The sequence below is a fragment of the Miscanthus floridulus genome, chromosome 2 (genome assembly GCF_019320115.1).
Source record: "Miscanthus floridulus cultivar M001 chromosome 2, ASM1932011v1, whole genome shotgun sequence".
In the NCBI taxonomy this organism is placed as follows: Eukaryota; Viridiplantae; Streptophyta; class Magnoliopsida; order Poales; family Poaceae; genus Miscanthus; species Miscanthus floridulus.
Window position 1 is genome coordinate 179,633,855 of NC_089581.1, and position 9,701 is coordinate 179,643,555.

The 9,701-nt window shown below is 46.6% G+C and overlaps 2 protein-coding genes across 7 annotated transcripts; both read left to right on the top strand.

Moving 5' to 3' along the window:
• The first annotated feature begins 230 nt into the window (after positions 1–230).
• Positions 231–6,376, top strand: LOC136540859 (uncharacterized). 6 transcript variants are annotated; one of them, XR_010780031.1, is made up of 19 exons: positions 231–546; positions 649–840; positions 913–1,041; positions 1,151–1,203; positions 1,498–1,594; positions 1,921–1,994; positions 2,101–2,206; positions 2,919–3,029; positions 3,219–3,295; positions 3,530–3,596; positions 3,935–4,000; positions 4,494–4,601; positions 4,694–4,824; positions 4,942–5,008; positions 5,125–5,192; positions 5,269–5,362; positions 5,527–5,600; positions 5,696–6,229; positions 6,358–6,376. XR_010780031.1 is itself a non-coding variant. In XM_066532889.1 (18 exons), the coding sequence occupies exons 1-18, from the start codon at positions 391–393 to the stop codon at positions 6,018–6,020; spliced, it is 1,995 nt and encodes a 664-aa protein (XP_066388986.1). In that variant the 5' UTR covers positions 231–390; the 3' UTR covers positions 6,021–6,275. The 6 variants fall into 6 exon arrangements, 5 of the variants coding, with proteins under 5 accessions (XP_066388986.1, XP_066388988.1, XP_066388985.1 ...); XM_066532889.1 differs by lacking the exon at positions 6,358–6,376 and having other exon boundaries at positions 1,921–2,025; positions 2,132–2,206; positions 5,696–6,275; XM_066532891.1 differs by lacking the exon at positions 6,358–6,376 and having other exon boundaries at positions 1,921–2,025; positions 2,135–2,206; positions 5,696–6,275.
• A 635-nt stretch (positions 6,377–7,011) lies between these two features.
• Positions 7,012–8,269, top strand: LOC136540860 (probable membrane-associated kinase regulator 4). The gene has a single exon (XM_066532894.1). It carries the CDS (start codon positions 7,164–7,166, stop codon positions 8,163–8,165), a length of 1,002 nt encoding a protein of 333 aa, XP_066388991.1. The 5' UTR covers positions 7,012–7,163; the 3' UTR covers positions 8,166–8,269.
• Positions 8,270–9,701: the final 1,432 nt, after the last annotated feature.

Consider the following 9,701-nt stretch of genomic DNA (forward strand, 5'->3'; position numbering starts at 1 on the left):
TGATAATAACATTGGGCTTGTTTTTTTTTTTTTGAGATAGGCTTGTTCGCCTTCTTTGTGGCTTAGCAGCTGAAAGATTTATGTAGGGAATCGCAAAAAAAAAAAGATTTATGTAGGGAATGTTGCAGCTATGAATGGACCGACCGCTGCGGCGGCTGATCACAGCTGAAGAGGGTTCAATGGCAATATTGTCCAAATTTCTCGCGGGCGCACGCATTCGTAGGCCGCACCGCGCCACCGGGACGGGAAGAGCACCCCCTGCATCGGCGCATTTGCTCCGCTCGCGTCCCCGCCTCCCGCGCACGAGACGCTCTCCGCTTTTTTGTGTCAACGAGAGTTCGAGGGTGAAGAGGCGGGGAAGCCGACGGGCGACGACCGGGGCGCGGGGCGATGTCGTGGCTCCGCAGCGCGGTGCACCGCGCCGTGGAGGCGAGCGGCGGTCGCAGCTCCCTCCTCACCCGCACCGTCCGCACCTCCCTTGACACCGTCGTCAGTGGCGTCCACCACGCCGGCCAGGCTGTCGCGGGCGGCGCCAGGCTCATCACCGTACCGACCACCCCCTAGCTCCGCTCTCATCAACGGCCGCCGCATTGTCCGTACATTCCCGGCGATCGTCCGTGACTAGGGTTTGCGCCTGTTCTCTCGCAGGGGAACCGGAACTACAAGAGCGTGAAGGTGGCAGCGAAGAGGCTGGAAGAGGCGGCGCTCACCTACAAAGGGGACGAGCGGGTGCAGCTGCTGCGCCGGTGGCTCGTCGCGCTCAAGGAGACCCAGCGCGCGACCAAGGCGGTGCGGGAGCCGCAACTTGGGGACAATACGGACCAGATCGCGCCCCTGCTGGTCAGCATCCCTCCCTGGCTGCTGGCTTTTCCAGAAATTTTTGGATGGCATTGCGTGATCCCGACTCATTAGGCGCGGGACCACCTGTGCCTGCGAGCGTTGCAGGATCTGTACATCGATTACGAGAGCAGCGCGGAGCCGATGAACTTTTTCCATGTCTTCCTCTACAGCCAAGCCCTCGAGTGTGTTGTTCTCTCCTTGGTGAGTTGGGTTTGTGGCCGTGCAATTTGGTATTGCAATGGTCTCGTTGTAGCCATGTAGGTACAATTGTTTGGTAATTTCAAAATATTGACTCGTCTTCTATGATCAGATTAGGGAAGCCCCAACTGAGGAAGAAGTTTCATTGATCTCAGAAGTTTTTGGGCAAGTTATTCAACCATTTGATGTCTTGTTACTCGGTTCTTGAAAATTTTCCATTCATATATGATCGCGTCTGTTTCTTACACAACAAGTCTCGAGCCTAGTGTACAAAAGATGGCTATGTATGCATGATCACAAAGTTCATTGTATACAGATTCACTTACAAAATTTTTTTCCATCTTACCCCACTGCACTATATTTAGCAATTTGCACATTAATATGAGTTATATACTCCTTTCAATTTTTCCATCTTACCTCTATTCAAGCAACATATAACGCTATGGTTCTTCATTACAGAATGTGCCTTTCGGGAGGGAAGGATGTGCACAATGCACTCTTGAGTAGTTTAAAGGACCTGGCAAGATTATTCTCAAGTTATAGTGACGAAGTGTTGGTATGAATTTCCTTTTTGTTTTACCTGTTCTCAGTATTAAACCATGTACTCATGTATAACTACTTTTAATCGTAGAACCTTTTAGATCCACCTCAACATATGAGTTATTTGATCGTTGAGCTATCTTGCATACAACAACAATCAGTCCCAAACAAGTTGGGGTAGGCTAGAGTTGAAACCCACCAAGAGCCCCTAGTCAGTCCCAACAAGTTGAGCTATCTTGCATAAATCATGTAAAATGTACTTTCTACCTGGTGTTATTAGATGCCAACAAAAGCATAAAATGCATCAACTGTGATGTTGACTTCTATGTTCTCCCTTTCCAGGCAAAACGTGATGAGCTGCTTGAGTTTGCTCAGACTGCGGTCTCAGGGCTAAAGATAAACGCTGACATTGCAAGGTTCTCTCTTTTCTCTTGGCAGGGGTTGAAGGTGCTTGTAGTTCCATTTTTGCGTGTTCATGTTTACATGCTTTAAAAATCAAAACCTCTATTTTCTCAATTCCAGATTAGATAATGAAATTACTCAGTTGCAACAGCAGATAAATTCAATGGATGCTCTTCGTGCTACATCAACCGGCAATCAGAATAAAAAATCTCAAACAACCACTGAGGTAGGCCTACGTTTAAAGTTATTCAGCTTGTACGACTGTGGGTTATCCTTTCCTTCAATTGATAAAAGGAAGCACTGTCATGCAATGTATTTGTAAGATTGATTTATTTCTCCTAGATGCCAACTAAATGGTATGGTAATGAATACTGTGCCTCTGATTTGTTTAAAATACATATTTGTAAACTAATCTTTGTGCAAGTGCACGGAACATTTATGAAGTATACATTAGGTCGTTTTTTCTATTCCAAAAACGGACATGTTATGTTAGGAAAAAGTAATTTCAACTGTTAGATAGGATTTTAATCATTGTTTAGTTCTTTTTCGAAATATATCATGTTTTCCTTTTTAACTAAAAAAGGGCGTACCCAGTGCAGAGATCTCCCGCTCTGTGCGGGGTCTGGGGAAGGGTGTCAGTGGCAAGCCTTACCCTCGCATGTGCAATGCGAGGAGACCGCGACTCGAACCCGGGACCTTCCGGTCACAGGCGGTAAGACTCTACCGCTTGCACCAGGCCCGCCCTTCATGTTTTCCTTTTTTAGCTACAGAAACCTTTTTTTTCTTGTCTATTCCATGCATGCATGCTGTCTTTAGGTATCAGTAGTTGACTGAGGTTTTCTTTCCCTGTCATATTCCAGTATGGTTCAACTTACTATTCATCATTGTTAATATAGTTAGTGTAAGTAGGTTCAATGTCTTTATGATACTGTTTGCAGGGTTTCAAAAAGGCAGTTTCTGAGGTTCGACTGTGCTCTAGAATGGAAGAACTTCTATTGAAGAAGAAATCAATACATCCTGGTGATTCATTGGAGACTCATTTTGAGAAGGCACGATGCTCCTATTATTTCGAAATTAATTTCACTTCTATTTTTGCTGCATGCTTCTTCACTTAGCACTTAAATTTAATAGAGCAGAAGAATCTAAAGCGCTTTTGTTTGATAAAACTTATCTAATTGTCCTCCCTTGTGAAGTGATACATGGGTGTTATATTAATGTCCATTTATAAAACTTTGCAGGTCGATAAACTGAAGGTTTTGTCTGAATCCCTTGCAAATTCATCTGCAAAAGCAGAAAAACGTATCATGGAAAATAGGTTTATACCTTGAGCATTCTTTGTGCTGTATATTTAGTCTCAGCAATTTAGCATGTATCAATCATAAACATGCTTGCATACTTATATATATCAATTGAACACATATGTTATGCTGTTAATTCCTCTAATGCATATTTTTGTTCATTTCAGAGCCACTGATTTATTTTGTTCCAAAACATTTGAAATGACACTCTCTGCTTAAACTGAATTGATTGTCTATGCTTTACAATGCAGGCTACAAAAGGAAGAATCTCTTATCTTCCGTGTCACCAAAACAAATGAAGTTAGTGGTGTAGAAAAGGTATTTTTTTTGTGCTACTAGCTTGTGACTGAGTCATCTCTCATCTGCAAACCACCATAGTATTTTATTAGCTAAATGATTATGTCAGAGGGTTAAACAAGGATTTAATCTACATTCATATTGACAGACAAAAAACACCCCATAATTTCCCAATGAAACAAAAGGAAAACATTAACTTCAAATACCATATCCATCAAAGCAGTTGCAAAAGAAAAAAAATATAGCAGGATATCCAAGCTGTTCCAATATTTTTTTTTTTCAATCCTTAGTCCATGCACTTGGTTTTATGCTTCTGCGATCTGCCTGATTGATGCTTAATCAATTAAGTTTTATAAAAGGAATTAGTTGCTGAGATCTCTGGACTTGAGGAGCAAAGGAATCAACTTGAGGCAGAACTGAAGAAGGCAATATTCTTCTTTCTATTTCCACCTTCATGAAGATCTATCGTTCAATATATTTCAGCAACTTACATAGTGGCAAAATTGCTGGGATTTTTTTGCTAAACAGTTCAGGGTGGAGACAACCAACAAATTTGCCGTGGACATTGACGTTGCCTATATAGTTGATAAAAGTAATTGATTTTTGATAAGCCATCATAAGTTCTTCTTCCTCTTAGGATACAAGACACTAGTTTATAATGTGGTAATATGAATGCTATTATTACTATGACCTGTGAATGTGATATCAATTTCTCAGAAATGTTATTATTACCATTTGAGAAAAGAAATGTTATTATTGCCTGCATCTCAAATATATTTTAAGTTAGTGTGACCTGCTTTTTGGTGAAGCAGTCTATTAAAATCTGACATCTTTATTGGTTTGGTTTACTTATTCGTAGAGGCTAATGTTTACACGGGATGTTTGTTTTTAAGAGTGATTCTGAAACTCATATTACAGGTGAATACTAAATTGAAAGTAGCTACAGTGAAGCTTAAAAAAACTAGAGAGGAACGCGACCAATTTGATGAAGCCAGCAATCAGATTGTGTTGCACCTAAAAACAAAGGTTAACTTTCTGTTTGTTAGTTTCTAGTTTAAGAAATGCATTGTGTTAGCACAGTTCACTCGTTTATTTTTTATTTTCTGTCATATCCCCAGGAAGATGAACTTTCAAAATCCATAGCTTCATGTAAAGTAGAAGCAAGCACTGTCAGTGCATGGATCAGCTTTTTGAAAGATACATGGAAATTGCAGTCCTTGTTTGAAGAGCTAAGGGAAAAGCAGGCCAAGTAAGTAGGCTCTCTCCCTGAACCCCTGAACAACACATTGTGATAACTAATAATGATTCTCAGAAGTTACAGGCTCAAAATATTTGCTGACATGCATTCCTCTTATGTTGACTTCAGTGAAGAATTGGATAGATGTGGACTCTGCTTTGCGAAATTGATGAAGTATCATGTTTCTGCATGCATGGTACTTAATTTGACTTTTACTTTCCGAAGAAGTGATACGCTATTGAGGCCTTCTGTTTACGAGCTTTTGCACAGCAATATTAGTTGTTCTGCTGAAATTTTCTTTTGGAATTCTAGGAAGAGCTAAGCACTTCTATTGACTGTATCAAAACCTTTGTTGATAACTTGAAAATATTTGGTGACAGGTATGGTTTTCATTTTTCAGTCTAATTTGTTTAAAGCATCTTCCCTGTGGCTGAACATTTTTAGTTGCATCACCAGATCCGTGTCAGCAGAGGATGGAGCTAATGGTCCATCTAAGCAATCAAACCCTTGTAAATACCTTGAGGAAGAATATCTCCAAACTGAGAAAAAGGTGATTTTGTTGATGATTATTTACCCTGTTTACTGATGATAAAAATATACACTGCTAATGGAAGAGAACACAAAAATTTTAGTTAAAGCTGGCATCATGAACCCTGACTCGGAAAGTATCTTTTTGTGCCACATAATTCTTCAATATGTGTGCGGCTATTTCAGGTCGTAGCTGCATTCAGTTTGGTTGATAGTATCAGAGCAATATATTCTTCTAATCAGGATTACTATAAAACGAGGTAGTTGCTTTTCAAGATCTCTCTTGTGCTATCTTTCGAGTCCAGGCTACATAATTTGCATGCCGTCCTTTACACTGCCAGATCTGTGCCTATAGTTTGTGCAGAAGGGATGATCCTGAGGTAAAAAATCTGTTTACCACCATTGACAAGCTGCGCATCGAGTTCGAATCCGTGCCACGTCCAGTGCTTCAAATTGAGATCAAAGAACAGGCAGAGAAAAAGAAACGATCCCGTTCCTTGATAGTGTCCGCGTCACCCCATTCGAGAAGCGACTCCCCGATCGCGGCTCAGCTCAGGACACGGCTGCCGTCAGAGTCCGAATCGGAGCTGGCCAAGTTCGAGCTTGAATACAAGGCCGACGAGATCAGCGGGTGGGAGTTCGATGACCTCGAGGACGAACCAAGACCTGGCTTCCTATGATCTGGGTAAGATGTGAATGAGATTTATCCCAGACATCCAGTAGTCTTCAATGTAAAGCAATAGAGTCATTAGCACAAAATCATTGGGAAATGTAGTATAGCAGAGTGCAGAGCCGTGTACGTAACTTTGTTTCTTTTTCTGTCACGTCCTGTTCGCTGTAGATTTTTGCTGGGATTGACCTGCAAATATGACAAGTGCAAGCGAACGCCGTACGTATATATGCAAACATTTTTCTTGGGTATAATGCCATTGTGACGTTGCACTGGAAAGTCAACCTCCTCTTTTAACCGTCTGCGTTGTCATCCTTTTTTTTTTTTGCCTTTGTTCTTTTCCTCAGCTTTCGTTGACAGCAGAAAGATCACAGACGCGCTAAAAGAACGCAAAGGAACAAAGAAGCTCTCAGCCCTTTCTCTGCGCAAAGGTGTTTACCTAGCTTTGTCAACCTATACTTTTGTTTTTTTTATAAACTCATTCGTGCTCTCATCTTACAAATAGTAAAAAGGTAACAATCTTGTGTTCCCAGTAGTTTCTGCTGACTTTGATTCTGACACTACCTGTGAAAGAAAAATGTGCAGCAGTGCCAAGTAACAGGCTAACAGCCAAGAACTCATCACCCCCCACCAGTCCACCGCTGACCCTCTTCATTCTTCAACCAAATTTTGAGCCATGCAGGACACAGTACTGTTTGTGTGATTAATACAATTTCACAAGTACATAAATCTGGTCATAGTCTGCTTTGGTAATTGTGGTAGAACATGGGAGGAGTACATACTGTACAGTGTACAATACCCAGTGCATCACACAGTACAAATACCCCAAGTCTCCAAGAAAGGTGAGCAACTGGAGCTGTACAGTGGACTGTGGAGTGAGGTGAGCACAAGACAAACCCCGGAATCATTCGTCCAGCTCCAGCCCCAGCCAGAGCCAGCCTCCAAGACAAGGGGGCCCCTGCCTACCACACCCCCACCCCCATTCTGTTTTCTTGGATCCCTCCTTGCACTGCCCTGCCACCCTGCCGCTGCCGCTGGGCCGGCCACTGCCATATTGCTTGCCCATAAATTTTTTCAAACCCCCTGACGCTGCCTCCCCCATATTTAATCCATCTTCTCCCCCAATTCGCCTGCCCCGTCGTCGGAGCAAGCAATGTGCCCCAGAGCCACGGCTCAGCACTGCGGCGACGCAATGGCTAGCGTGTGTTCGTTCGTGGAGGAGGAGTACATCGACCTGGACCTCAGCTCGTGCGGGGAGTTCGAGTTCCGGGTGCGCCGGAGCGGCGCGGCGGACGAGCTTCTCTGCCGGGGCAGGCTGCAGCCGCCGCCGGCTGCTGCCCCGCACAAGGCCGCGCCACCGAGGCCTGGCGGCAAGGCGCAGGAGGTTGACGTCGGCGCCGGCGGTGGCGGCTGTGGTGGCGCCGGCAGGAGGAGCGCCGCGACGGTGGCGCCGCTGCAGCACTCGCACTCCGCTGGGTGCCGCGACGACGACACGCAGCCGGTGGCGAGGCTACGCACCGAGTGCTCCCGCCGCAGGAAGGCGGCGCGGACGGTGCACGCGAAGCTGCTGGCGTCCCGGGCCTTCTTCCGGTCTCTGTTCGCCAGGACATCGTGCTCCGACGAGCAATGCCGCGGCGCCGATGTCCGGGCCAGCACCAGAGCTGCTGCGGCACCACCCGGCGAGACGAAGAGCACTGCCTGCAAGGCGGCGTTTGGCCAGATCAAGAACGGCTACCACAGCGGCAGCGGCAGGGCGGCGCCGACCACCCTGCGGAGCAGCATCGAGCAGGAGAAGCTGATGGACGAGGAGGAGCTCGCCGCGGCCTCGGCCGCCGCCCGCCAGCGCAAGTCCTTCTCCGGCGTGATCAAGTGGCGGCACGCAGCGACGACGGCGGCGCCGGCGAAGCCGCTGTCGTCTTCCTCGGAGAGGAGGAGCTCCTGGGTTGGCGGCAGGCCGGCGCTGAAGCGGAGCAGCAGCGCCCGGTCGGAGTCGGAGGGGTTGATCCAGGGCGCCATCGCCTACTGCAAGCGGTCGCAGCAGCAGCTCGGGCTCGCCAGGAAGAGCGTCAGCGACGCCGCCCTCTGCTCCGCCTCCGCGCCTTCCGCCTGGCCTAGCAACCCGGCTCGATCAGCTGTAGTAGCTTACTGCCACTAGCCGTGTGAGCCCGTGACGTTTGCAAAAATGGATGGGATTTCAAAAGTGACCACATCAATAATGTCAAGTTTATCCTGTCTTTTTCACGCATATATAAGTAATACAATTTCTTCTTCGGTCATCAGATATACAAAGCCCGGATTTGTGAAAAAAAAGGAATTTGAGGTTCGTAGTTCTAGAAAGAGACCCTGGCGCGCGCGTATGGACACGCTCCTGGCGACCGGGCCGAACATCCTGTGCTGCATTCAGGTTTCAGAGTGCTGTAGATGACGCCATCGTTGTTAACAAAAAAAACAGGACCACGTTGTCGTCGTCGGCGTTACTCCTGGTCTGCCGGGGTGCCGGCCGTTGCTGCCTTGCTGGCTGAGGATTGCCTCAAGCTGCCGCTCGGCCGGGCCGTTCGCTCATTCAGTGCGAGTAAGCTATCTCCAAAACACCCAAAATACAAGAGCCATTTATTTTTAATAACGCTATAAACAAAGGATTCAATACCTATTCGGTATCTTCTCCAACGACCAGTCCCAAAAGAGAATTATTTCTACAAATAAATTTCTAGAAGAGATAATATCCATATTTAGGTTGTACCTCTCCAGCAATCCAAAATAGATCTCCGGTATAATACTCCGTTGGAAGCTGATTTTGAGCAAATACGACAACTACTGTACTAGTACACTAGTGCTACCGCCTAGCAGCAGTCGCGGCAGTGCCATCTGCCATCCACGAGCGCTGCCGGCAGCTGCTCTCAAGTCTCAAAACAGCAAGCCAGCAAGGGGTTACTGGGAAAAAAAAGATGGAAGCGCACGCGGCACGCAGGGGCCGACCGCCGGGGTGTGGATGGATTCCCGCTGGGGAATTGGCGATCGGGTGGAGTGGATGTGGATCGGCGGCATGATGGGCGGGCGCGGATCGCCGAGGAAAAGCGCGCAACGCGATAGGCCGTCGAAAGCGTCGGCATCATTGAAGGCCGGAAAGGTGCGAGGCCATGAAGGTGCGCGCAACAACCCGCACCCCGCAGACCGCAGTCCCGCTCGCTCGCTCGGCGGCCGCGGCTGGCCCTGGCCACCAGGCGCGCGCGGCCGCACATGACCTGACGGGCCTCCGATTCTTTGTCATGGTCGGCCGGTCGCTCCAGCCGGCAATGTGGTGGTGCTGGGAGCTCTTAATTCTTTGACCGCATTCAATGGCGTGACGCGGACACGTTCCTTGTTCGTCGTGGAAACAAGTAGTAAAACGGACTTGAGCGAATTCGGGGTGGTTGGATTAAGATGAAGACGCTGTGCTGATTGCTGAACCCACAGTATGGTCCAACCGAGATTGCAGATGGAGATTTTTGTTCAGAAAGGAAAAAGATTGTAGATGGAGATCGTGCGGAGTCTTGTTTGATTGGCTTATAAGTCGTACTTTTTCAGTTAGCGAATAATATTTTTCTCTCACAATAAATCAGCCAATAATACTTTCAATTATGACTTATCAGTCAAACGAACAAGGCATATATTATGGATCAACAACCTGTTCGTTTGGTCGTATTTGGCTTAT

Bases quoted from the DNA above. Each gene is read 5' to 3' on its own strand.
- LOC136540860 (XM_066532894.1), top strand. From the start codon at position 7,164: ATGTGCCCCAGAGCCACGGCTCAGCACTGCGGCGACGCAATGGCTAGC.
- LOC136540859 (XM_066532889.1), top strand. From the start codon at position 391: ATGTCGTGGCTCCGCAGCGCGGTGCACCGCGCCGTGGAGGCGAGCGGC. The intron at 841-912 runs GTCAGCATCCCT...CCGACTCATTAG, and splicing joins ACCAGATCGCGCCCCTGCTG to GCGCGGGACCACCTGTGCCT. The intron at 5,009-5,124 runs GTACTTAATTTG...TTGGAATTCTAG, and splicing joins ATCATGTTTCTGCATGCATG to GAAGAGCTAAGCACTTCTAT.